The sequence below is a fragment of the Ursus arctos genome, unplaced genomic scaffold, assembly GCF_023065955.2.
Source record: "Ursus arctos isolate Adak ecotype North America unplaced genomic scaffold, UrsArc2.0 scaffold_14, whole genome shotgun sequence".
Lineage (NCBI taxonomy): Eukaryota > Metazoa > Chordata > Mammalia > Carnivora > Ursidae > Ursus > Ursus arctos.
Window position 1 is genome coordinate 3,564,347 of NW_026622808.1, and position 27,187 is coordinate 3,591,533.

The 27,187-nt window shown below is 46.0% G+C and overlaps 1 protein-coding gene across 3 annotated transcripts; it reads left to right on the forward strand.

The window, feature by feature from the left end:
• The first annotated feature begins 1,095 nt into the window (after positions 1–1,095).
• TVP23C (trans-golgi network vesicle protein 23 homolog C) lies at positions 1,096–20,865 on the forward strand. Of its 3 annotated transcripts, none has more exons than XM_026521039.4 (7): positions 1,096–1,233; positions 5,496–5,578; positions 6,850–6,994; positions 9,831–9,920; positions 11,132–11,263; positions 17,852–17,980; positions 19,758–20,865. In XM_026521039.4, the coding sequence occupies exons 1-7, from the start codon at positions 1,222–1,224 to the stop codon at positions 19,782–19,784; spliced, it is 618 nt and encodes a 205-aa protein (XP_026376824.1). In that variant the 5' UTR covers positions 1,096–1,221; the 3' UTR covers positions 19,785–20,865. The 3 variants fall into 3 exon arrangements, with proteins under 3 accessions (XP_026376824.1, XP_057167295.1, XP_048082993.1); XM_048227036.2 differs by lacking the exon at positions 1,096–1,233 and adding an exon at positions 4,734–4,904; XM_057311312.1 differs by lacking the exon at positions 17,852–17,980 and having other exon boundaries at positions 1,117–1,233.
• The last annotated feature ends 6,322 nt before the right edge of the window (positions 20,866–27,187 follow it).

Below are 27,187 nucleotides of genomic sequence, written 5' to 3' on the forward strand. Positions count from 1 at the left end.
CTCAAATAAATAAATACATAAAATCTTTAAAAAAATTAATGCAGCACTAGTAAATAGCCATATAAAAATTGTGATTTCTATGGAAAGGATCCCCTCAATGAAGGAAACCTGCTAACAGATTATTCCATGAGTCTCCCAACAGCCCTTTGATGTAGGCCAGACAGATGGGATAGCGTTACAGTCACATCATTATAATCACAGTTTCAAAGATGATGTCAAGTCCCTGAATGTCAGGTCCTTCTTGGAGAAAAATGACATCTCCAGCGATTAGACTTAAAACAGTAATCAGAATTACATTTACTATTTACTAAGCACACTTACCCTGTTCGGATACCATTCTCATCCCCCCTTTACAACTGAGGAAAGACATACATAGAGGTTAGCTGGATACCTAGTACCTGGAGAAGTGGGGACTCAAACCCATGCCCTCAACCTCTATTCCTTACTGTTCTCTGGCCTCTGTTTTCCTCCCTCTCCATTGTTGAGTCCTCCATCTTGTTTCTTCTTAATGCCTTTCCACCTCTTAGCAAGTGCACATTTATCTTTTTCAGTTGCTTCTACAATTTAAGGTCCACATATAATAGTACATGAACACATGTTGTAAAACAGTCAAACGAAATGCAACTGTGTTATAATAAGCCCGTCCCCCCAAGCCCCTTGCTCTCAAGACACAGATGTGTGCAACAACATCCCCACGTGGCAAACCACAAAGCCTTCACCCTGAAGTCGACTGAGCCTCGGGGCTGCTGTACCAGCGAGCGTGTCTTTCGTTCCAGCTTGGAACGGCCCCCACCCCTGCCAAGTCTACACTTCCCCGCCCCCTAAGGGGAACCTCGTCCACGCACTCGCCCGGCCCCCCGCTAGCCCCGCCCCCGGGCCTCCGGCCCCCCGCCCCTGTCGCGCTCCGCCCCGAGCTCGCCCCGCCCCGGGCGCCCCGCCCACATGCTCGCCCCGCTCCCGGGCCGCCCACCGCCCTCGCGCTCGCTCCGCCCCGAGCTCGCCCCGCCCCCAAGACGCCCGCCCTCCCCGCGCTCCGCCCCGAGATCTTCCCGTCCACACGCTCGCCCCGCCCTCCCAGTTACTCCCCCCGCCCAAAGCACCTGGAAGCGGAAGTGGGAACGGGCTGGGCTTTTGCTTTGCTCCTCCCCTCCTGCGCCGACCAGGCCGCGTCAGCGACGACGCTGACGTGGCTCCCGGAAGTGGGGCTGGCGCAGGGCCGTCATGTTGCAGCAGGTGAGGGGCTGCGGGCGCGCTGTGAGGGTGGGTGTGGCTGGGTGCCGGGCTTGCCTGGTCCGAGGGCCGTTGTGCCCGCGGCCCCGCTCGCTGCCCGAGCCTGGGGGGAGGGCGGGTGCGCTCGTATGTGGGGGGCTGCGGACCGCTGTCCCGGGGAGCGCGGCTGGCAGCCCCGAGGCCTCTGGTGGAGGGCGGCCGGCTGCGCCTTGGAGGGACAGCTGCGGGGTGTGCAGAGCGCAGTGCCAGCCGACGCGGGGCGCTGGGTCGCTCGGGTGCGGTGCTGTGGAAACGTCGTCGGTGTGAAGTTGCGGGTGGTCTGGCTTTTCCCAGCTGTTCGGGGACTCTGAGGGGTGCACCGCGGTCCTGTGGGAGTGGGAGACACAGCCAGGGTCTTGCACTCAAGTGTCTGTCGCCGAAGTGACACTAATGGTGATTGCTTATCACTTCGGTCATCATGTCTGTGCCCTTAGAATTAATTACAGTTTACAGGTTACGACCAGAGATGAGTAAGACTAATTTAATAACCTCTTCCGACGTTAAAAACTTTTTACTGTTTCTAGTGCACTTTCCCTCAAGAATATAGGTATTTTCTTCTTACTGAGGGATGACTGTGGCCCAGGCACTTGCTGTTCTCGGCCCTGGGATAGGGCTGTGAACAATCCAGACAGGTTTATGGTGCTAGGGGATGGGCGCTTGTGGATGGTTTGGGGTGGGGGGAGATAATAAGTTATGTAACTGAGGATGTTTTCAGGTGATGATAGCAAAGACAAAGTGATGTCATAGCAGGTATGAGAAATAGGATAACTTTAGAATTGATGGTCAGAAAAGACCGCTCTGAGCAGGTCACTTAAGTGGAGACGATCCAATGATGGTTAGATTCCGCTTTCAGAACCTGCACCCAGGCTGAAGGAGGTTGGAGAAAACCACACAACCGTACTGACTATTCCCACTTTAAGTGTGTGACCGTGAACCTCAGTGAGCCCTTAATGCTGCCAGGCGGTCATCACACATTCCTCAGCCTCCCACCCTTTTGGGCCACTGCTGAGGTTTCTCTTTCCTCAGACCTTTCCCATTTCTTCCCTTGTCCTTTCTCTGCTTCTTATCTCATTGAGAAAGTGGGAGCCACTGGAAGAGAATTTCACACCACCTGCCGTCTCTGTCCTCATAATCTCCCATAGACTCTACCTTCCTTTTCCCATCTGTGCTCCATCCCTAGGCCATCCCCTCCATTTGTGTACTGTTTCCATGCCCTCTGGTCTGCTGGAAGGCAGTGCTCCAGCCATTCTCCCTTCGCTCTTCTGCCTCAGTCTTCTTCTTCTTCTTCTTTTTTTTTTTTTTTTCCAATTTTAAAAGCTTAAGGGGCACCTGGGTGGCTCAGTCGGTTAAGCGCCTGACTTGATCTCAGCTCAGGGTCGGGAGTTGGGCTCTGCACTTGGTGGAGCCTACTTAAAAAAAAAAAAAAAAAAAAAAGGACAAATCTAGAGCCTCAGAAGAAACTCAGCCCAGCCAATACCTTGATGTCAGTTAGCCCTTATGACTCATTCTGGATTTCTGACCCAGAACTGTGATGCGATAAATTTGTATTAAGCCACTAAATTTATGGTAATGTGCAGCAACAGGAAACCTATACAGTAACTAACTAGATTTGTCCTTGCCTTTTCCATCTTTTGGAAGTTACCTGCATTCCTTGGCCGGTGGTCTTCCTCAGGCTTCAGAGTCAGCATCATAGCATCTTCAAATCTCTCTCTCTCTCCGACTCCTGCTTTTCATGGTCTCAGTGCCCTTTCTGACTCTGACCCTCTTGTGTTCCTATTGGGCCCACCTGAACAGGATTCTCTTCCCCTCTCAAGATCCTTAATTCGATCACATCTAAAAAATCTTTTTGCTAAGTAAATGTACATATTTGCAAATTCCAGGCATTAGAACCAGTATGTCTTTGGCAGGAGGGAGAGGAAGCATTATTCAGTGCATCGCAGTTCCTGAAGGGAGAGTAAGTGGCCTGAGATAAGGTCCTCGAGGTGGGCAGGGCCAGATCATGATGGCTCCTGGTAGGGAGTCAGTTTTTCAGTCAAAGTCCTCTAGGTTTTCAGTAGGAGGATAATATGATCTAAGTGTGAAAGGTCACCCTGGCTGCTGCATCGAGATTGGACCAAGATTGGGATCAAGGGCAAAAGTCTCAGTGTTTTAGTCCATAGCATCATACAGTGGATCTCAGTCTTGGCTCAGATTATTATCATCTGGGGGGCTTTAAAAAAAATCCAGATACCCAGGCCACGCCCCAGACCAATTCATCTGAACCTTGGCGTGGGGACCCAAGTATCAGGGCTCCCCCCCTTTTTTCTTTTTTAAAGCACCCCAGGCAATTCCAGCCTGTAAGCCAAGTTGAGAACCACTGGTCTCAGATCTGAGTCCATTTTCCCTTTAAAGCTTTAGCTCCCACTCTGCATTTCTCACTGATCACTTCCTATGTGGACTCCTTGGCCATTCCCTGGATATGCCTGTCTGTTTCCACTCTCTGCCTTTGAAAATCTCCTTAGTCAAGGGACTGGAGTGAGCAGGAGGCCTCCTTGTTCTGTGAGCACCCAGCACAGAAGCTCTCCTCCAGAGCGCTCGAGTAGAAATGATTCTCTTCCTTCCCCGTGCCCCCATTTGCACTTGTATTTCTCCCAGCTCTGATCACCGTCTGCAGTTGCCCCCTTTGTGCGTTTGCCCGTGCTTTCCGTAAATACCGTACTGCCTGGCCGGGTGATCTGCTGGACACTAGCACTTACCACAATGCAGTGACACTCCCTGCCCTCCAATGGCTTGGAGTCTAGGTGGAGCTAGTCAGTGGAGACCTGCAGAGAATCCCTGATTCTCTTGCGCAAGTGGACGTTTGTCCTGGTGCCGTGGGAACATGGGAAACGGGAAGCCTGGGGTTTGTAGGGAGAGTCTCTCAGCTCTTTCAGTCTTTTAGCTGAAATTTGAAAGCTAGATCTGGTGTTGCCTGATGGTGAGCTGCATAGGGGATGGAGAAGGGAAGAGCTTTCTGGGCGGGGGACACACGTGAAAGGCAGACAGTTGGGAGGCCGTGGTGTTTTCAGAGAACACGTGGTAGCGGTGTTGCGGCACTGCCCCATGGGAGGGAGAGTCAGAAGGTCATGACGTGCCTTGTACTGTACGTGGAGGAGTTCAGTTTTATCCTATACGTGTGGGAGCGCCATTGAAAATATTTGCAGAGGGGGTTGACCTGGTGTGACCTTCCGGTTAGGAAGACGGCTCTGTGCGTAATGAGGGGCCGGAGTCGGGCAGGGATGAGGTAAAGGCAGGTGAGTGGTGGGTGGCTGGCCCGAGGCCAGGTGTAAAAGCAGGTTCATTGTGGTTGAGGCCAAAGCAGTAAGTTGAGGTGGGAGCCATCCTTCGAACCTAAGGCTGTGAAAGGGGAGGAATGCCGTGGGATGAGAGCAAAAGATAGAAGGGGAGGTTCAGGACCAGGGTTTTTAAAACATTTTTTCAAGCAATAAATGGCGCAGGAAAAAGTTCATTTGTAATTGGAAAGATCCAATAGAAAGACCTGAGGATACAAGAAAGTGTAAGCAAAAGAGAAATTGATGGAATAAGCCCCCAAGGAGGCGGGAGAAGAAGAGATTCCAAGCCCAACAATTGCTTTCGCCTTGGATACAAAGTGAAGGGTAAGAAGGGGTCAGGGAAACGAGGGTGCAAGCAGGTGATTTCGTGAAGGAGCCAAAAGCATCGAGTGTGTCCCTGATAGTCTCTGCTTTCTCTGTGACTGGTGAGAAAGCAGCCGAGAGCGCACGTGGGAGGTTTGCAGGAGTGTCATTGACGCCCCAGGGGTTTCTCATAGGGCTCAGCAGCAAGGGAGCGATGGCTCGTTGCCAGATGATCCCGGGGTGCCCTTTCCCTAGGTTGTGAATTCCTCAGTGTCCGTGACTGTGTCTTACTTTTGTCCTCCGTTTGGACTAGCGTGCTACATTCTTTTTTTTTTTTTTTTTTTTTAAAGATTTTATTTATTTATTTGACAGAGAGAGACAGCCAGTGAGAGAGGGAACACAGGCAGGGGGAGTGGGAGAAGAAGAAGCAGGCTCATAGCAGAGGAGCCCGATGTGGGACTCGATCCCACAACGCCGGGATCACGCCCTGAGCCGAAGGCAGGCGCTTAACCGCTGTGCCACCCAGGCACCCCTAGCATGCTACATTCTATGTAGGAAGCACGTGAGTACCGAATTTCATCTTGCTTCATGGATATTCAATTTTCCTGCTAGGACAGTAATGATGACACCGAGGATGTTTCCCTGTTTGATGCGGAAGAGGAGACAACTAACAGACCAAAAAAATCCAAGATCAGGTAAGAGGACACGTTGTAAGATTGTGTGGCTGCCAGCCGATGGGATTTAGGGCAGAGCGAGCCCTGAATTATGTATTTGGTGTGTAGTGGACATGGCTAGTTTGAGCTTTGGTCTGAGACGAAGACATTTCAGATTTTCTTTGGGAATAACTGGCGTGTGGATTTGTACTCAGTGCCGAGTTTTCGCTTCTGTGAGTCCAATTTTGTGAACACTGTGGTTTTTACTTCTAGCTGCTGTTTCCCAAGAACACACATTTCTTTAGTTTCTCTAGACCTGTTCCGCTTTGATTGATTGTGCAAATTTCAAAATCACGTGTTTTATCTATAAAATAACATGAACACGTCAAGCTAGACATATTTCTATTCCAAATTTAGTTGCCTCTAAAGAAATTCACTTACTGCCATCAAATTCTGCCTGACCTTTGAAAACATGCTAAGTGAGAGATGCCAGTCACAAAAGAGCACAAATGGTATGATTCCATTTATGGGAAATGTCCAGAACAGGCAAAGCTATAGAGTTAGCTGTGCATTAGTAGTGACCTCTGGCTGGAGAGGGGTGGGATTGGGGCGGATGAGGAGGGACTGCCAGTGGGCATAGAGTTTCCCTTTGGGGTAAAGAAAAGTTCTAAAAGTGATTGCGGTGCTGATCGCACAGTTCTGTGAAAATACCAAAAACCACTGGTGTATACACTTTAAACAGATGATCGTATGGTGTGTGGATTATACCTCAGTAAAGCTGTTAAAAAGCAAAAACATGTCTACCTGATAGTTACTTTGCCTTAAAGCCTGAAGTGATTTCTGAGGGCCCAGGAAGTCTTTTACTTTTATTTTTTATTTTTAAGTAATTTCTGTGCCCACCATGGGGTTTGAACTCATGACTCTGAGATCGGGAGTCACGTGCTCTTCCGACTGAGCCAGCCAGGCACTCCCGAAGTAGTTTTTTATGTGAAAATAGGATTTAATCCCAAGAATATAGTTTCCTTAATTCTCCAAGCTTGGCAGAGTTTCTCATTATATATTTTGTGAAAGTTTATATTCAGTGAGGTGTTAAAAGTCCTGTTTCTATGGTATATTTTCTGACAACACGGCTTAGTCAAATAGTGGGACTTGGGAACAAAGAGAAGTGGGCGGTTTACTTCTTCCTCAGGTCATCTCTTTGGCTTTGACAAAACTCTGCATGGTTGTGTTATGGCTGAAACGTTGTTCATCTCCGTCTGCAGTACCTGTGGTGAAATGTAATTGCATTTCTTTTATTATGTTTTGGTTTTCAGACACCCAGTGGCATCATTTTTCCATTTATTCTTTCGCGTCAGTGCAGTTGTAGTCTATCTTCTCTGTGAATTGTTCAGCAGCAGCTTTATTGCCTGTATGGTGACAATTATCTTGTTGTTGTCATGTGACTTTTGGGCAGTCAAGGTAGGTTTGATCGTTTTTATTTTAACATTGTGTTTACTGTGATAAGATTGAATGATGCATGAACTGTGAAAAAAAAAGAAGACCCTTAGCAGTTTGGGTTTGCGTTAATTTATCTTTTTGTTACCTGCCTCACCCTCATCTGTGTTAATATCCTCAGATCGCATGTAGGTTATTACGTGACTCATCTGTCTGTGCCTTACGTCAGCCTGCGTCGGCTTTAAAATTACACAGATAAAATGTGACCAGCAGCCACAGATCCTGTATACTGCTTCTCATTTTTTTTTTTTTTTAAGATTTTATTTATTTATTTGACAGAGAGAGACAGCCAGCGAGAGAGGGAACCCAGCAGGGGGAGTGGGAGAGGGAGAAGCAGGCTCCCAGCGGAGCAGGGAGCCTGATGCGGGGCTCGATCCTAGAACGCCGGGATCACGCCCTGAGCTGAAGGCAGAGGCTTAACGACTGCGCCACCCAGGCGCCCCTACTGCTTCTCATTCTTATACTTGTTTTGCTTCAGGGTTACCTCTAGGTGTGCTGTGTAGGGTTTCTAGAGGAGAGCCCAGAACAGATCCCGCACACATTCTTAAGGAGTGGCCACCATTCACAAAGGCTCCTCTGTGTGTTCCAGGGTGGTGTGTCTCAACCAGGACCAGTTTCGTCCCCCAGAGGACGTTTGTCCGTGTCTGAAGACATTTTTGGTCGGCACGGCTGGGGTTGTGGGAGGTGTTTTATTGACATCCAGTGGGTAGAGGCCAGGGATGCGGCTGAGTGTCCTCACACGCACAGGACAGCCCCCCCACAGCAATGATCTGGCCCCAAATGTCCGTCGCGCTGAGGTTGAGAAACCCTGTTGGGAGGGATGGGAGGGAGTAAGAAATGGCTTTAAACTCAGATGCAGTGATAGGTAGAGAGGTGGATGGATGGACAGACAGGTACCTAGATAGGTGGACATGTGATAAAGTAACTGTAGGAAAATACTAAGCGTAGACTCTAGTGGTAGGTGTGTGGGTGGTCACTGTAAAATTTGACTTTTCTGTGTGTTTGGAAATTTTCATAGTAAAATGGTGGGGGAAAAATCAAAGGTAACAAAAAAGCCAAAGCTAATTTTGGGATTTCAGAGGCATGTGTATTGACTCAGAGAGTAGGCAGATGATACAGGTCTATTCACAGCCACCAGCCCCGACATTTTTAGACCTCTTGACTCTTACGACACCAGAAGTGGCTGGCTTGGTGGTGGCCAGCTTCCACAGGCCACAAAGCTCTTAAGAATGAGGAGTGTAAAGGTCTCTTTTATTAGGCTTTTGTTTTGTACTGTCTTTGGCTTGCATTTCTTTGAATGTCTTCTGCTGCTTTATGCTCTGTTTACTGTATCCTGGTCACAATTTTGTTTTGAGGCATGTTTCGTTTTGTTGCTCAAGTAATTTCTGTTTAGCCAAATAGAACACGGCCTCTGGTTAGTTCTTCCTGGTCATTTCCTAATTCTTATAGTTAAATAGTTAAATCCTTCTGGGTTTAGGGTTTTAAAAAATGTGGCCCCAAAGTATATTTTCTGATAAACTTCTCCTTCTTCCCCCTCCCTCTCTCTCCCTCCCTCCTTTTTTTTCTTCCTTCCTTTCTTTCTTTCTTTCTTTCTTTCTTTCTTTCTTTCTTTCTTTCTTTCTTTCTTTCTTTCTTTCTTTCTTTCTCCTTCCTCCCTCCCTCCTTCCCTCCTTCCCTCCCTCCCTCCTTCCCTCCCTCCCTCCCTCCCTCCCTTCCTTCCTTCCTTCCTTCCTTGATTTTATTTATTAGGGAGAGGGAGAAGCAGACTCCCCACTGAGCAGGGAGCCCAGGGCCATGACCTGAGCCGAAGCCAGATGCTTAACTGACTGAACCATCCAGGCACCCCAGGAACTTAGTTTTCAAGTTCTAGAGGCCAGAAGTCCCACGTCAAGGTGCCAGTATGGTCAGCTTCTGGCGAGGGCCTTCTCCTGGGTTCCAGACCGCCAGTTTCTCCTTTTATCCTCACATGGCAGAGTAGAGGAGGAAGTCAGTATTTACTGATAAATACTATATCTCCTGACTCTTAGTACCAGTCTCATTCGAGAAGGCTCCACACTGTGGACCTGATCTAATCCTAATCACTGCACCAAGGCCTGACCTAGTACTGGGGGGGTGAGGGGTGGTTAGAGTTTCAACTTACGAATTTTGGGGGGACCCAAACATTCAGTCCAGAGCAACCATTTTTAGAGATATACAATTATAGAATGTATGTAGCTACGGTCAGGATATATGGGAGCACATAGGTCTCAGTAGCTAAAGAGCATGGGGCTTAGGAACACATTAGGGGGGTGCCCGGTGGCTCAGTCGGTGAAGCATCTGCCTTCGGCTCTGGTCATGGTCCCAGGGTCCTGGGATCCAGTGCCACATTGGGCTCCTTGCTTAGCGGAGACTCTGTTCCCTCTCCCTCTGTTCCTTCTCCCCCCCCCCCGCCCCCGCCATGTTCTTTTTCTCTCGCTCTCTCTGTCTCTTTCTCAAATAAATAAATAAAATCTTAAAAAAAAAAAAAAAAAGGAACACATTAGAGAATTGGAAGAAGGGACAAGAGTTCATGAGAAAAAAGAGAAGGGTGATGTTTATTGATACGCTTATCCTGTCACCTCCACCCCTGCTCGTGGCGCTGTTGCATTATCTTTATTTTTTTGTCCAGGCCTGGTATGTGGTGGTCTTTGTTAACTGGATATTATGGGAGGTAGAGCTGAAGATTTTTTTGGTTTATGATATGTTACACTGAGATGTGACCTTACCGTAGGCCTTTAAACAGTGCTTTCAAAATGTGTGTGTTTGTGTTCATCTTTACCAGAACGTCACAGGTAGACTCATGGTCGGTCTGCGTTGGTGGAATCACGTAGATGAAGATGGAAAAAGCCATTGGGTGTTTGAATCCAGGAAGGTATAATGCCCCCTTTTCTTCCCCCAGAAATATCATTCGATAAATTATGTGCAGATTACATTAGAATATTTACGGGTGACGTATTCAGGCTTAAAAGTACTACCCCGGCTCCCTTGGCATGTCAGCACTAAACCCGACGGCCTTTTCAAACTGCATTTTTCTGTCTGGTTGAGACTGGAAGTACGGTGTGTGGAAGTACGGTGTGTACAGGAAAGCAGCCTCTGAGTCCGAGTTTGTTCCGTGTGCTAAGCTGTTTCTCAGGGGCTGCGGATAAAGGGCCTCTGAGGACCCTCAGCTTGGTGTTGCTGTGCCCGGTCTCTCCAGGGTTCTATCCCCGTCAGCAGATAACTGCTTCCAGCAGCTCCTTCTGTCCTTGCTCCCATAGTCCGCTTCCACATGTGGGCAGGGAAAAGAGAAAGAAAAAGAGGGATTACAAGTAGATAGGAAATCCGAATCAACCAGAACAATGTTCTTTAAGCCTCTAACTTCAGGAGCCCTTGGGGATGCTGATCTGTTTTGAGTTAGGCTGCTTATCTGTAGCGAACATTCGGTTTCCCTGTGGAATCAGCGGGGGAGGCAGAGCACAGAATTCTTGGAGAACACTACTAATTAAGTTGTTTGCCTTCTGCTTGGAAGGGCCTTGACGAGTTCTACTTCTGAGAAAGCGGTACTGTGCTTAGTGATAAGCCCATGTTCCTTTACGTTATAAAATCTGTATGGACTTCAAATTTCTGGGTATTACTGAGACATTTTGGCCGTTGTCCAAAATTCCCTGATTCCATTTCTCTCTCTGGACCCTGACTTGACCTTTTAGTCTCTGGGATGATTATAGCCTTGATTTCCTTGATCCTTAGATCGTAAGGTGTGATTCAAAGCTTGCTTATGAATAAACGGTACAAGAGCAGGAAGAATTGAATAGCAGCCTGTCAGAAACAAGCTTTACTTTTACCCATATCTGGGGTCATGACAGACTGCCCATTCTGCCCTGAAAATACAAAATCGTTGAGTTAAAGCATATTTAAGCCAGTTCCGAAAATAACATAGTGGTAGATATACTAACTGTTCTTTTGTGGGGGGGGATTTCTAACTTGAGACTTGGGTCATCTTTATTAATTTATTCAGATTTTAGATTTAGGTGTTTTTCATTAAAAATGTGAAACTTCTTACTGATAAATACTATAATACCAGTTACTGTTTATGTTCTTTCTTAGGCATCCGCTCAAGAGAGTAAAACTGTTTCTGAGGCTGAATCAAGAATCTTTTGGTTAGGACTTATTGCCTGTCCTGTGCTGTGGGTGATATTTGCCTTTAGCGCGCTCTTCTCCTTCAGAGTGAAGTGGCTGGTGAGTATCAGTGAGGATGTCCTGGCTAATTTGTTAGGATGTCTGATGGGTAATCACCATAAGCAACCATCTGTGTGAACATTCGGGACCTCTCTTGAATAGGCAGCTCCATTACGTGTTTCCCAAGTTCCGTTCCCCAACTCTGCTTTTCTCCAAGAATCCTCTTAAATACCTAGTTTCACCCATTCCCCTAGTGCCCAGCAGAATTTTGATTTCACCCACCTTTTACAGAGCTTGCGATATATTTATCACAGTACGATCTTGTTGGATGTTCAGTAAACGCCAAACAAACATGTTTAGCTTCGTTTGGAGCTAACCGAGGAGTCTTCTCCGAAAATACCAGTTGGTAACTTGTTCTGGCTGTCTATTGCTTATATCATAAATCTTCACAGAACACGGTGGCTTAACAATAAATTTTTATTCCCCCCATCAAGCTACAAATAAAATATAAATAAGAAAGAAAACAATGAAATAAAATAATTTAAAAAATTTTATTCTCTCTCACAGTTTCTCTGGTTCAGAAGGGGGGGGCTTGTGTGGGAGGTTATGCGTTGGGGTCCACGTGGTTGCAGTCAGGCGTGTGAAGTCCCCTGGCCAGGTGGGGCTTCCTCACAGCGTGGCGGCCTCATGGCAGTGTGAATGCTTCCTCGGAGGGTCGGGGCTCCGATGGGGAGGGTCTGAGCTCAGAGGCTGAATTGCCTTTTATGGCCGTGTGTGTTTGCTCCAGCTGCCATAACAAAGGACTGGCTTCTGGGGGGGCTTAAGCGACAGAACTCATTCTCTCACAGTTCTGGAGGTGAGAAGACCCCGATCAGGATGTTGGCAGGTTTGATGTCTTCTTTCCGAGGCCTCTGTCCTCGCCTTGCGGATGGTCGTCTTTCCCTTGTGTCTCCGTGTGGTCTTTCCTCTGTGCACATCTGTGTCCTAATCCCTTTACAAGGACACCAGTCGTACTGGATTAGGGTCCACCCTGGTGACCCCGTTTTACCTTAATTCCCTCTTTATTTTTTATTTTTTTAATTTTTATTTATTTATTTATTTTTTAAAAAAGATTTTATTTATTTATTTGTTCGACAGAGATAGAGGCAGCCAGAGAGAGAGGGAACACAAGCAGGGGGAGTGGGAGAGGAAGAAGCAGGCTCCCAGCGGAGGAGCCTGATGTGGGGCTCGATCCCACAACGCTGGGATCACGCCCTGAGCCGAAGGCAGACGCTTAACCGCTGTGCCACCCAGGCGCCCCAATTTTTTAAAGATTTTATTTATTTATTTTAGAGAATGAGCAGGGAGGAGGGGCAGAGGGAGAGAGAGAGAAGCAGACTCCCCACTGAGCAGGGAGCCCGATGCGGGGCTCGATCCCAGGACCCAGAGATCATGACCTGAGCTGAAGGCAGATGCTTAACTGACTGAGCCACCCAGGCGCCCCGTTAATTGCCTCTTTGTAAACTTGTCTCCAAATACAGTGACATTCTGAGGTGCTGGGGTTAGGATTTCAACAGTAGAATTTTGGGGAGACACAACTCAGGCCTTGGCAGCAATCTAGGTCAGAAATCATCACTTTTGCCACCCTTCCACATTCAGGGGAATGGGAATTAAGCTCTGTAGCTTGATGGGGGGAAGGAGAAGGTTCTAGAAAAGCATGTGGAACAGATGTTATTGCTACTGTGTTTGGAAAATATAATCTGTCACTTGACCCAAACTGTGATTCTTGTTCATTTCATAGTTGAGTTTATCTCACTTAACATTTATTGATACCAGGTATATTCTGGCTTTAATTATGTTTTTTTCCCATATTTTGAATATTTCCTTCTCTGTTCTGTTTTGCTCTATAGGCTCTTTTTTTCTTTGTGTATGCATGTACATACTTTCCCTTTTGGGATTTGGGAGGCTTATTGTGTATTTTTAGTTTTTCTAGTAGGTCTCTCTTACTTTGTTTTTTTGCTTTTTTTTCTAAAGATTTTATTTATTTATTTGACAGAGAGACAGCCAGAGAGAGAGGGAACACAAGCAGGGGGAGTGGGAGAGGAAGAAGCAGGCTCATAGCGGAGGAGCCTGATGTGGGGCTCGATCTCAGGACTCTGGGATCACTTAACGACTGAGCCACCCAGGCGCCCCTCTCTTACTTTACGTTTGTATCACACCCTCTTTTGTGGATTGGGAAACGTAGTGAGTCTGTCTTGGTTTCCTGCTGTGAAGGACGGCACAGTTAACAGCCACGCTCTCTTCTGCCTCTCCTCCCTGCTTCTGCCTTTGGATTTCTGTTGCTTGTAGGCTTATTTTAGTTGTTTTAAGTGTTGTTCTTAAACAGGTTTCTTGACCTCTAGAGTCTGTTAGAAAGGGAACGAGAGAAACGCTCTTCTGTCCCTTCTGTTGTTTCTTCCCTTCCTCTTGTCCGAGCTCTGTTCGCTCCAGTATTAGTTTTGTCGTCAAGGTTTAACAGTTATCTTTTGAAATGATGTTTCTTACTGGGTGTTCATTCTTTGATCTGTTAAAATACACTGATTCAGTTCTATCAAGTGCAGCTTTTCCTTTTACCTCCTGTTTGGCTAAATTTCATTGTTGGGTGATTCCCCCCCCCAAAAAAAACCTTATAGGTGTTCTTTTCCTTTGGCTCTGTCATATTGAAGAGTATGAGCCTGTTGGGGCTCCTGGGTGGCTCATTTGGTTGAGCGTCCGACTCCTGACCTCATTTTAGGTCTTGATCTCAGGGTTGTGAGTTCAAGTCCTGTGTTGGGCTCCATACTGGGCTTGGAGCCTACTTAAAAAAAAAAAAAGAGAAAGAATATGAACCTGTTGGCTTCATTCTTTATTTTTTTTTATTGTTCCTATTTTTTATTTTAAAGTAATCTCTACACCCAACATGGGGCTCTAACTTACACCCCTAGATCAGGAGTTGCATGCTCTACCGACTGAGCCAGCCAGGCGCCCCCCTATTGACTTCATTCTCGATTGATGACGTGGCGGGGTGGGTCACAGATGCGTTCTCGCAGCCCTTAGAAGACATTACATCATCGTTTTCTTCTATTGAATGTTGCAGAGAAACCTGAGGCCGGGTTCACTTAACCTGCGTGTGAGTGAGTGCATCATTTCTCTCCCTGGATGAAGAAATTGCTTTTTTTAATTCTTGAGTTTTAAAAAAATCCAGTGTGTCCTTGCGTTTGTCTTTCTCTGTTGACGTTTCTGGAAACTCTGTGCTCCTCGAGGATGTAGACGCAGGTTTTGCTTTGAATCAGGACGGTTGTCTTCCGCCAAGTGTTCACGTTCGCTTATGTTCTGTTTTTGGGCTTCTCTGATTCTGACGGACCATTCTCTCTCTGTTGGGTCATTTTTTATGTTCTTCTCTCCCTCTCTCACTTTTTCCTTTCTGCTGATTCAGTCAGCAAGTCTTCTGAGGACCCTTCCCGATGCCGGAGCCGTTCCAGGCCCTCGGGTGCGGTTGGTGGCCAGCTAGACAAGGTCGCTGCTCTGGTAGAGCCGCCCTGCTAGTGGAACACGCTGGAGGGGACGGCGGGGTGGGGGTGGGGGTGCGACAACAGCGGGCCGCTCCCAGCGGGCGCGGGTGGGGGGGCAGCGGCTTCCTTCTGCACTTCCTCAGCTCTGCCAGCCCCATTTTCATCTCCCCCTCTTGCCCTGCGTGACCTTGACGCGCCTTTGAATGCTTATCTTCAGATTCCTCGTAGGGTGAAGTGTTCCCAGAAATGCTTTCATTTTGGTGGGCTACGTTTGTTTCAGAATAGATTCTTCTCCTTTTTCACACTGTGTTCCTTTCTTATTATTTTCGCCTCCTCCCCCCTCCTCCTCCATCATCATCATCATCTTCATCATCGTCCTTCATCATCATCATCATCTTCTTCTTCCTCCCCCTCCTCCTCCATAGTTTTGCATGGATTTCTTTCCCTCTTTCCCTGCAGTTTGCGCATGCTTGCAGCGGCAGCTCTGGCCCGGAGACCTCTTCTCCATGCTGCCTTCGTGCAGGCGAGTTCTCCTTGACTGCCTCTGGGTGCTGTCTCAGACGTCTGGGCTCTGCTCTGGTGGCCTGAGGTGTGGCTGTGAGGAAGAGGACACAGCCCGGCCTCCGGCTGCCTCACTAGCTCCTTTGGGTTTTGCCTTCTCTTAGGTAGTGCGGTTCTTTCTCCTGGGTTCATGCTGGTGCTACTCTCCTGCTTTGGATCGTTTGAGAGGCACCGGAGACTTCGCATCCATCTGGGGGCGGTCAGCGCAGTCCTTCCCTAGCACTGGTTCCACGTCCCTAAAACAGAGCTGGGAGAGGTTATGTGGAAGGTGGTCTGGGATCCCATCATTCAGGCTGTCCAGGAACCTCTTCCTGCTTCTGTCCCGCTGGGAACACGGCATGATGATTGCTGGTCCTTCTGTGCTACTCCTACTTATCCGGGGGGCATCTCCCGGCAGGCTGCTGGGATTCGTCGCCTGTGTTGGTGGTGGGCGGTTGGGAGTCATGTCTCCATCTGCATTTTTTCTCGGGGCTGTCTGTATCCTTTGGACTCCTGCCTCCAAGATGTTGGGGTGGTGACCATCCGTGAAATTTCTGTTAGAGGGTCTTTGAAGAGTAAGGAGCTGTGTAGTGGGTCTTTCTCCAAACACCAGCCACCCCCCCCCTTTAAATGTTTACTGGTACCAGCTTATTTGCCTTGTTTTGAAACCTGTTTTTTAAAACCTCTTTTAAACCTGTGTATTTTAAAAATCTTTTATATATTAGGGATAGAGAGATCTTGCTATCTGGCTTTACTGTACCATCGTAAACCAGACGTGTGCTTGTTGTAACTAATAAATACATTTGAAGATTGGTTGCAGGGCCCGTGCTCCTGACACGTTAGGAGTGTCCCAGTTTGAGAAGCATGAGAAATTGAAGGAGATTTATTTAAATAAAAATATAGTTGTATGGGGCGCCTGGGTGCCTCAGTTGCTTAAGCATCTGCCTTCGGCTCAGGTCACGATCCCGGGGTCCTGGGATCAAGTCCTGCATTGGGCTCCCTGCTCAGCGGGGAGCCTGCTTCTCTCTCTGCCTGCTGCTCTCCCTGCTTGTGCAAGCGCTCTCTCTCTCTCTCTCTGTCAAATAAATAAATAAATAAAATGTTTAAAAAATATATAGTTTTATGTTTATTTAGGTAAGTAACAACCTTGTATAATTCTTATGTGTTTATTTCTGTGAAACACAAGTTTTAAACAGCCAGTACAACTCCACTTACTAGGAATTTGTATCTATTCCTTAATTCAACATTCAAATCCTTTAGCTTCCTTAAAATCAGCTGCAGTTTGTTAAGAGTTAAGGAGAGTAAGTCTGGATTGGCGAGAGATACTCTGTTTAGCTGTGTTGCTTTTTAACTATAGAAGCATTTCTCCAGTAATCCTTATAACAGCAGAGGGGTTGATGAGTTGTTTATTCTAGAGCAGGGGTCGGCAAACTATGACCTGTGGGCCAAATCCAGCCCAACGCCCGTTTTTCTAACTTTTCATTGGAACCCAGCCTTGCCTGTTGGTTCACATATTGTCTGTGGCTGCTTTTAGGCTAGAATGGCAGAGTTGAGTGACTGTAACAGAGATCGCATGGCCCGCAGAGCCTCAAATATTTGTTATCTGGCCTTTCACAGAAAAAGTTTTCCAACCCCTGTTCTACAGGAACCATGGGACCTCCTCACATTGTCCTAATTGACTTTTCTTCCATAATATTTAAAGAGCAGGCTTGAGTTTCTTATTCTCAGTGTTTAATGATCTTAGTGGGGTGACCTATAGGTTCCCGGATGTGGCCACCAGGAAGAAACTACTCTGCCAAGTGCTTTTCCTCCCAGTGCTCCCCATGCACCTCGCTCATCACAGGAGGCAAACGCCTGTTGATTGCTGCCCGGCAGCTCTGCTTTGCTCTTCCAGAAGCCAGTTGTCACGCGTACATGTCAGCATAGAGCGGAGATTCCCCCCTGCATGCTCTCGGTTTACTGAGCTTGATCTCTTGACCATTCTTTCACAATTCTTTTTTTTTTTTTTTAAGATTTTATTTACTCATTGGACAGAGAGCACAAGCAGAGGGAGAAGCAGGCTCCCCGCTGAGCAGGGAGCCCGACAATGTGGGACTCGATCCCAGGACCCCGGGATCATGACCTGAGCCGAAGGCAGACGCTTCACTGACTGAGCCACCCAGGCGCCCCTTTTCTTTTGTAATTCTTAAAGGAATAATTAACATTTGAGCCTCTTCTGAATCTCTGTTTATTTATTTATTTTTATGTCTGTATTTGCAGACCCATGGAAAATCCTAGAGAGAGGATGGTCCCTCCACTGCATCCTCAGGGGCTAGCGTGGGGCCTGGTATATAGCATATGTGTGTAGTAAATATTTGTTGGGTGGGTGATGAGTGCCTTGTGCTCAGCGGGTATTGGGTGGGTCTGTTCTGCCAGGTGAAGGAGTCTCATTGGCACAAGCCCCACCCATGAACTTCCTTTTTCCTTCTCTTTCCTATGACAGTCTGCTTTGTCTTGGTGGTGGTGGTGTTCTGTTTTGTTTTGTTTTGTTTTGTTTGGGTCACAGAGGAAGGTCAGTCAGTTTTAGGCCAGTAATCTTTGCTTATTTTTTCTGTCCCAGGCAGTGGTTATCATGGGTGTGGTGCTGCAAGGTGCCAACCTGTATGGTTACATCAGGTGCAAAGTGGGCAGCAGGAAGAATTTAACCAACATGGCTACATCGTATCTCGGAAAGCAGTTTTTAAGACAAGTAAGTGTTTTCTGGATGTAAGAGTCATTTCGATGTGCGCACTGACTAGTGCAATCATTTCTAATTCTTACAGAGTTTGGTTTTTAGGAAATACTTAAAAAATAAGCTTTTTTAAAGCACGTACTTAAGTATGAGATGATGATGATAAAGTTATGTTAACAACTCTTGACTTTTAGGACATTCTAGAAATGTATTGTCAGTGCCCTGAAATTATTTTATTATTTATTTATTTATTTATTATTTTTTTGGAAAAATTTTATTTACTTATTTATTTTTTAAAGAAAATAATTGGTGGGGACGGGGAGAGGGAGAATCTTAAGCTGGCTCGATGCTTGGCACGGAGCCCAATGGGGGCTTGATCTCATGACTCCGAAATCATGACTTGAGCTGAAATCAAGAGTCCAACTAAGCCACGCAGGAGCCCTGCCCTGAAATTGTTTTAAAACCGGGGATAAGCTATTATTGATAATAACTTATTTAAAAAAAACAAACATTAAGTTCAGTAGCTTTCCATGATTTCTGGTGGCTCTAAATGAAGTTTTGGAGAACGTATATTATGATTTTAGGATTTTATGGTAAGAAAAGTAGAGACATAAGACTGTATCATTAAAGATTGTTTTAGAGTACTCAGATTTGTTTGTTTTTTAGAGTATAAAGGTTTTACTATAGTTCCCCATTGTGGAGATTTAGATCAGGGGTTTCAGTGGAATAGGTGAATAGTTACTGTTAAGTCACTTGGGAGAATTGACTGGGTCCTTCGTATGATAGCTCACATGTGTTTAGTGCAAGACGTTGGGCAGAAATCTCATACAGGACAGTGGTTTTCAAACTCGAACCTGCCTAAGACTCACCTGCAGGGGGGCGCCTGGGTGGCACAGCGGTTGGGCGTCTGCCTTCGGCTCAGGGCGTGATCCCGGCGTTATGGGATCGAGCCCCACGTCAGGCTCCTCCGCTATGAGCCTGCTTCTTCCTCTCCCACTTCCCCTGCTTGTGTTCCCTCTCTCGCTGGCTGTCTCTATCTCTGTTGAATAAATAAAATCTTAAAAAAAAAAAAAAAAAGAATCACCTGCAGGGCTAAAACAAAGATGGCTGAGTCCTACTCCCAGAGTTGACCTGGTGGGGTCTCACAGTTTGCATGTCTAGCAAGTTCCCAGGTGGCTGGTGGTCCCGGGACTACATTTAGATGGCTAGAGCCCTGACAGATTGAGTGACTTCTTAAGGATATACAGCTAATACAGGGTACTTAGCTAGGGCCTAACCCACCTCTTCTCACTTGAAATTCATTGTTCTTTCTATTCTACTTATATAAATGATGAAAAGTCCAGAAAAGGAATAATCTTGTAGGGACACGATTCTCTTCCTGAGGGGTTTTTGCACAGTCCCAGGTACATCTTTGCAGGGGTCCAGTGTACGGTGATTGTCAAGTGTGCGTCGACTAGTTTTTTCCCTTTGGATTTTTAGTGTTTCTGAAGTGTGAGGGACATTGAATACAGGGAAATTAAGCCTTGACCCTGACATAACATGGGTAGGGTCAGTAGAGTTACATGGCGCCTGGCAGTTTTCTGCTGACACAAGACCGACTTGCTGGACATCTTGGGGGATCCTTCGATGTACTTCTCCGCATGTCCATGATTTTTAACTTCACTGGGCCGTGCACTTCCTGTAAGGGTGTAGCAGCTGGCCCCGCTTACAGACATGGAATGTTTTCCTGGTGCTTGAAGGCTGGCATGTCAAGTGGAATAGTTCTCACTATGAAGGAGTTCTTTCTCTTTTGCAGAGCGCCGGAGATGAGCAGACTTCCTGAAGAGAGTGAGAGCAAGCTCGTGTGTCCTGTTGCACGGGGGAACAGCTGAAAGATTCTGGACCCTGAGGCTTTTGGAACTCAGTCCATTGTTGCAAAGAGGAGTGTTGGGTTTGTTTTGCCAGTTTAAAATTTACTTTTAAAAAATGGAGAGGGAGTTTTCATATCACGTTTTTATTCTCTTTCTAGCATTGGGGGCTTGAAAGTATGGTGTGGCCAGGAACATTGTCAAAAGTGGTTCCTGGTTTTACACGTGTACGCGCATAGTCCTATAGTGCCCGTATATCCCAGATTACTGAAAGTGCGTGCACGTACGTATGTGATGGAGACCTTTGCATTTGGATCCGTAGAATATGGGAGGATGTTCTCCGTCTGTCTCAGAAATCTAGGTGTGTACATATTATTTCTGTCGATTATTGTCAGAAGAAAGTTTTGCTTCCATGGTAAGAGTGAGCACTTTGGCTTACATATAAATTAGCGATCCTTGTTAATTTTACAACTTAATATATACTTCGTGATGGAACTTCTTTTCTTAGGCACTCACAGGCAGGTAAAAACCACATTTGGGCCAGTGGTTAACTAGTTTGTAAATTTTATGTTCATTTGTAATAACTCATGTACTTAAGGCCCAGTTAATATACATGGAATTTTCAGTATATGTTTAGGGGATTCCTTAGAGGTTGCTGCTGTTCTATTTATTTTTTTGGAAGGGATGGCTAGATTTTACTTTAGAACTTTCCGGAAGCTCTTCAGTGGGCCTTGGCCTCCTGAAATCTATCTTTTATCACTGAAAGAATATTATTCTTATGTCATAGTGAGAATAATCATTTACATACTTGGCATAATAAATGCCTAAAAGACATTTTATTGTATGAATCTATTTTTTGTTTCTTGCTATAATGGGGACATTGTAAATCATGCCTTTGTATTAATGGTATTTCTTCAAGCAATATATGTCACAATCTACAAGCGGTTGTAGGAGTCTATAAATTCTGTTGTAGGTTCTGTAAACTTTGTTGGAGTCTTTTAACCAACAGATTATTTTGTGGGATGTATTTATACATTGTTAAAAATTTTAAAAAGATGTTTAACTGAATACGTGTCTTTATTGGAGTGATAACTTTGAAGGTGCATAACTTTATATTTGTATAAAACTCTACTGTTTACAGAGCACTTCAGCACGTGTTACCTCCTTTCATCCTCACGACAAAGCAGTTACGTGTGACACCTGTTTACAGCTGACGAAACGGGATTGTAGGTTTACCGAGTGCCTTGTCCAAGGAAACACAGATGACAGGAAGACCCACCAGGACATACTGTGGTTTTTAGAGGAAATATTTGTCACTAAATGTCTTTTGCTTTCTTGGGAATCAGTAGTTTCTTAAGTGTTTACTTGCCATTTTGCTTATACTCGTCTGGTGAGGAAAGTCGATACCGCGTAAAGACGCGTGTTGAATCAGAAAGCTCTAAACTAAATCTTTAGCGCTGAGAGTCTGATGGGGGCCACGCTGGTGTGGTTCCTGAGGTTGCTGGGTCGTAGGAATCGAACTTTGGAATATGCGTGTGGCAGAAGCTACGACTTATTTCCCAAGGTCCATTCTTCCCTTCACCAGATTTCCCCCTTATTAGCAGGGACGGGGCAACAGACAGCTTTCCTCAGCTTTTCCTGCATCTCGGTGTGGCCATGTGGCTGCGTTCTGGCCGGAGGACGCACTTGCAGGAAGTATTCTTAAAAGGAGGGGCCTATGGGTGGCTCCGTCGGTTAAGCACCCGACTCTTGATTTCGGCTCAGGTCATGCTCTCAGGGTCCTGAGATTGAGCCCTGCCTGGGGCTCTGCACTCAGCGGGGAGTCTGCTTGGGTTTCTCTGTCTCCCTCTGCCCCTGCCCAATCAATCAATCAAACAATAAAAAAAAAAATCAATCTTCAAAAAAAAATAATAAAGGGGTCTACCCGTCCCATTCCAGTTTGTCCTCCCTGCTAGCTCAAATGCAGACATGACAGATGGAGCTTGGGCAGCCATCTTGACCGTGGGATGGAAGCCTCTTTGTGTGAATAACAGAAATAAGGTAGGGATTGTCTGAGTTCTCCCTGACAGGGATAGCAGCCCTGAGCTGCCTGTCTGAATTTTTAGGTGAGAAACAAACTTCTCTCTTGTTCACGTGTTCCTGTTTTGGCTTCTCTGTTGCTAGAGCTTAGCGGAATTCTTATCAGTACGTCTATTTTTAGCATCCCCCATAATTGTTTCCGTAAGTATAGCATTCAGTAAACACACATTTGTCCTTTTCTCTGTGTGGTAATAAAGCTCCTGTTACTGGTGCTAATGAATTCAGTGCTACCAGATGCTGTTGCTGCAGGAACATTTCGTGGTGATGTCAAATAGTCATTTTGTTACGCTTGCATGTGCTGTGGGCAGGGATTTGGAACTGGCCCGGTGGGACAGTTTTTCTCTGCTGTATAGTATCTGGGGCTCAGCTGTGACGATTTGAAGGCCCGTCTTTACACATTGGCGAGGGGCAGGGAACTCGGGGGGTGTCTTCAGCCACGGGTCTGGAGGTTGATGTTGGCTGTCAGCTGGGAGCTCTGCTAGGCTGTTGTCGGAGCACATCTGTGATGTCCTCGCGTGGTCTCTGTAGGCTTATTTGGGCTGCTTCACGACCTGGCAGCTAGAGTTTCAGAGCGAGCTTCCCTAGAGAAGCACATGGCGTTTTTACGACCAGTCTGAGAATCCTCATGACATCACTTCTGCTCCTCTGGTGGTTGACACGGTCGCCAAGGCCCCCCCGAGTTGAAGGGAAGGGTACGTGGACCCCAGCTTGATGAGAGGACGGTCAAGATTAAACAAGGTCATGTGGGCTGGGAGAGACTGTGAGCCTTCTTTGGAAAGTAAAATCTGCCACATCTGCTTTAATCCTCTCACCAAGACTGAAAAGTTACTTGGGAGAGGCCAAGAAAATGAGCATTATTTTCTCTTTTCTCTTCCCTGGATCAGCCTTGAGTACAAGTGAACTGGCTGCATCGTGCCATTAAAATGAAAGCAACATTGCATTTTATAGCTCCCAGAGTATCTATACTTGGACCACACCTCTGAGATAAATAGGCCGGGGTGTGTGTGTGTGTGTGTGTGTGTGTGTGTGTGTGTGTAGGGGTGATAGCGTATTCCACCATGGGGTAGGTACTAGGATCCTTTTAAATTGGTATGACTTTTTAGAGCTCATCAAAATTCCTCTGTATGTATGATCTCCTTTGTTTTTTTTTTCTAATTTCAATTTTTTATTTAAATTCTAGTTAAGATATACGGTAAAATTGGTTTCAGGTGTAGAATTTAGTGGTTCATCACTGACCTACAACACCCAGTGCTCATCACAAGTACCCTCCTTAATGCCCATCCCCCATTTAACCCATCCCCCATGTGCCGTCCTCCATCAGTCCTGTTTGTTCTCTATCTTTAAGAATGTCTTATGGTTTGCTTCCCTCTTTCTCTCTCTCTTTTTTTCTCCTTCCCCTATCTTCATCTGTTTCGTTTCTTAAATTCCACATATGAGTGAAGTCATACGGTATTTGTCTTTCTCTGACTTATTTCACTTAGCGTGAAATACACTCTGGCTCCATCCACATTGTTGCAAATGGCAAGATTTCATTCTTCTTTATGGCTGAGTAATATTCCATTGTTTACATACACCACGTCTTCTTGATCCGTTCATCAGTTGATGGACATTTGAGCTCTTTCCATAATTTGGCTATTGTTGGTAATGCTGCTATAAACAGAGGTGTGTGCGCTCCTTTGAATCAATATTTTTGTATTCTTTGGATAAATACCTAATAGTGCAATTGCTGCTTGTAGAGTAGTTCTGTTTTTAACTTTTTGAGGAACTTCTGTACTGTTTGCATTCCCACCAACAGTGCAAGAGGGTTCCCCTTTCTACGCATCCTTGCCAACATGAGGGATCTCATTTGATTCACCCCATAAGCCCAAGAGGGAGGACAGACCATTAATCGCCTCATGTTACAAGTGCATAACTAGGACTGAGATAAGTAAAACAAATTTTTAAAAAAAGATGTACTTAGAGAGAAGAGAGTGCATGTGAGCAGGAGGAGGGGCAGAGTGAGAGGGGGAGAGAGAGAAGCAGAGACCCCACTGAGCACGGAGCCTGACATGGGGCTCAATCCCGGGACCCTGAGATCATGACCTGAGCTGAAATCGAAGAGTGGGACACCTAACCGACTGAACCACCCAGGTGCCCTGTGAGATAAGTAAAATGATTTACTGAAGGTTGGGTGTGGTAGAGATAGTAGTGCTCCCCAGGTATTCCATTTGTTCTGCATTTCCCTGCTCCCTTAATTAATTGATCCCAGGTGAGCAGTTATGACCATGAAACGTGAGTGAAAGTGACCAGTGTCATTTCTGGGTGAAGAATGGGAAATCTCTACTCTTTCTTCCCCTTTGGTGGCAACCAGGGGGTGTCAAGATGGTGGAACCTCAGCCATCCTGCGTCCCAGGGTGACTCGTAGAGCAGAATTTCCCTGCCTACTCCTGCGGGACATACAGCACAAGTGAGAAAGAAACTTTTGGTGTGTTAAGCCACTTGATTATGTGGTTAATTTGTTTTCACAACATGACTTATTAGTTGTACAGCCAATAAGTCCCACTTAGAAAACTTTTAGTCCTAATTCAGTAATCTTACCATTGCTCCAAGCTATTCGTTTTTGCAAGAAAAGAAACTGGATTCCTTATCCTGTAGTGCAGGTGGGACTAGGCAGGTGACACTGACCAGGTGAAAACTGCCAACTAGGAGAGTCCACACACCATCTGCAGGTCCAGAAGCTTCTCACTTCCAGCCATCATTGCCACTCAAGAGTGTGGTTCTGCTGTTGCTAGGTTTTTTCGGTTTTTCAAGAGACACGAAAAGTCTAGATGTTTACATGAAATCTAATCCTTTAATACTTATAAATTAAATTTATAAATAAGAAAGAGGGGCAGCTGGTTGGTTCGGTCAGTTAAGCGTCCAACTCTTGATTTTGGCTCAGGTCAGGATCTCAGGGTCCCGAGATCCTGACCCGAGTTGGGCTCTGCGCTGAGCATGGAGCCTGCTTAAGATTCTCTCTCTCCCTCTGCTCCCCCCACCCCCCCCGCTTGTGTGTGCACTCTCTCTCTCAAAACAAACAAACAAAAAAACACATGTGAAACCAAACTATATTTGCAGGTGAAATTCAGCTGTGCCAATTTTTACCATCGTGCAATGATTTTCAAACTTAGTCTATTGCTGGTTTTGAACACATTCTAAAATTGTATGTTAAGTTTACTTTCCAGTTACAAATAAAATCGAAATCATACCTAATTCTTACAGGAAGCAGCAGGCATTCTTTAAAACCTTTATATTATTCTACATAAGAAAGGAGGAGGCATATGATTTCCTGAAGAAGTTACAATTTATTGCCAAGAAAAAAGTAATTAATTAAAAAACAACTTGAGTCTGAAAATCAAGTATTACAGAGACTACAAAGAAATGCAGCAGTCTTCTTAAAAAAAAAAAAAAAAAGAAAAAAAAAAAAGAAAAGCAACAGTCTTATCTCACTCTCAATTCTGCTCCCTGAAGCAAATGTCTTCAGCTGCCTCTGATTTTATATTTTGGGATATTTATTTCCATACTTCTAAATAATATTCTTATAGTGCTTACAGTGTTTCTTGGCCTTTCAGCTTGATACATCAGCTGTTGACTTCCTGCTACGGAAGAATGAAGATTTAACTCCATCGCTTCCCCCACACATAGTTCGGGCACCGTTTTTTGTCCAATCGGTTACTATGTTTTAAAGGCTTAACATAAACCTCTATTTTTTTTTTTATTCCATCAGATATCTGTTGTAACTATTGATTTCCTCTCGTAATAATGTGTTCAGCCACAAGGAACAGAAAGTCCTACAAAGAATAGTGGCTCAGACAAAAAAAGGGTCCGTGTGTTTTTCCACAAAGGAAGTCTGCAAGTGGGCAATTGGCTAGTGTTGCTGTGGCTACTGCACGCTTCTTCAGAGAGCTGGGTTTTGTCTCCTTGCTCATCGCCTCAGGGTCACAAGAGGACGGTCACAGCTGAAGATGACTCATCTCTTTTGGAGGAAGAAGATTATACGCTCCAGTTGCATCTGTCCCCTTTCATCAGAAACGCGAAAGCTTCCTCCGAAGTTGCAGGAGACCTGTTGCTGCGTACGTCTCAGTAGCCAAAATGGCGTCACTCAGGTGTCAGGAAGTCCGGAAGAGCAGGTATTTCGGAAGGCACATTGCTGTCTTGCCTAAAAATGAGATTTTGTTAGGGGAAAAAGCAAGGGACATTAGGTAAGCGACTAACATTGCTGACCACATATTTCTCACGGGAGGCTTTATGTGGAGGACCCTGGCTGCTGGCAGCTAACGCTGATAGTGCTATTTCTATGCTAACTCGCCTTTGAGCGACACAGCTTTTTTAGCCAACTTTTGATGCAAAGCCGTTCACTACAACCTGGTAAGATAGTTCTGGGAGGGTGTAGTCTGATGTACTTTTAATACGTGTCCTGACATCAATGTGATATGGGGGTCAGATGTAGGATATTCAGAGCAGTGGTTCTCAGGGGGACGGCGCCACCCCCAAGGGAGGGTGTTTTTGTAATTTGGGGAGGGAGGGGGTTGCTTAACACAATGATTGGTCCCTTTGCTGGGTGATATTTGAACGTGTGGAGCCCCGGGGGCGCCAGGCCCTTGTGGAGCACAGGACAGTTATCTACAGCCAACAGTTGTCCTACGTCTCTAATAACATCTGCATCTCCCACTGAACAATTACATGAACATTTTGTTTATGATGAGAAAGAAAAAGCACCCGCCTAACAGCTGTCAGCTGGAAGCTGACCCGACCTGAACTGCAAAGCCTATGGCTTCCTGTTGAACATAACATAATTTTATTCAACACTAACATCTGACAGAGCCATTCTGTGACCGTGACAGAGCAAGGCAGAAATAAGGACTCTGTAATCATGCTGGAGCATAGAAACGAGAATACTGCACAAACCACAAAAAATGACCAAACACACCCCTCCCCGTCCTGGCCTACATGAGTGACTGACTGCTGCTTCGGGCCACTGTTTCTGCTACCTCCCAGATGAGCGTGAAGATGCCCACGTGTAGAATTGCTTCGTTTTCTGAAAGCACCCAATCCAGACTGAACCTACGACTCGTGGAACCCTTCTTGAAAGGGCCTGACACAAGCCCAAATCCTAGAATAAATCCTTCCTGACACCCAGTACTGAGGCATCCCATGGTGTGGGGTCTCCCTTGTGCAAAGAGCGCTAGTAAACCCACTTGGCTCGACCACAGCTCTGTTCCCCGTGGTGTCTCTAGCTGGCGAACGCTGACAGTAATTATCTGAGCCCGGACTCTTAAGT

Bases quoted from the DNA above. Each gene is read 5' to 3' on its own strand.
- TVP23C (XM_026521039.4), top strand. The intron at 11,264-17,851 runs GTGAGTATCAGT...TTTCTGTCCCAG, and splicing joins CCTTCAGAGTGAAGTGGCTG to GCAGTGGTTATCATGGGTGT. The intron at 17,981-19,757 runs GTAAGTGTTTTC...TCTCTTTTGCAG, and splicing joins GAAAGCAGTTTTTAAGACAA to AGCGCCGGAGATGAGCAGAC.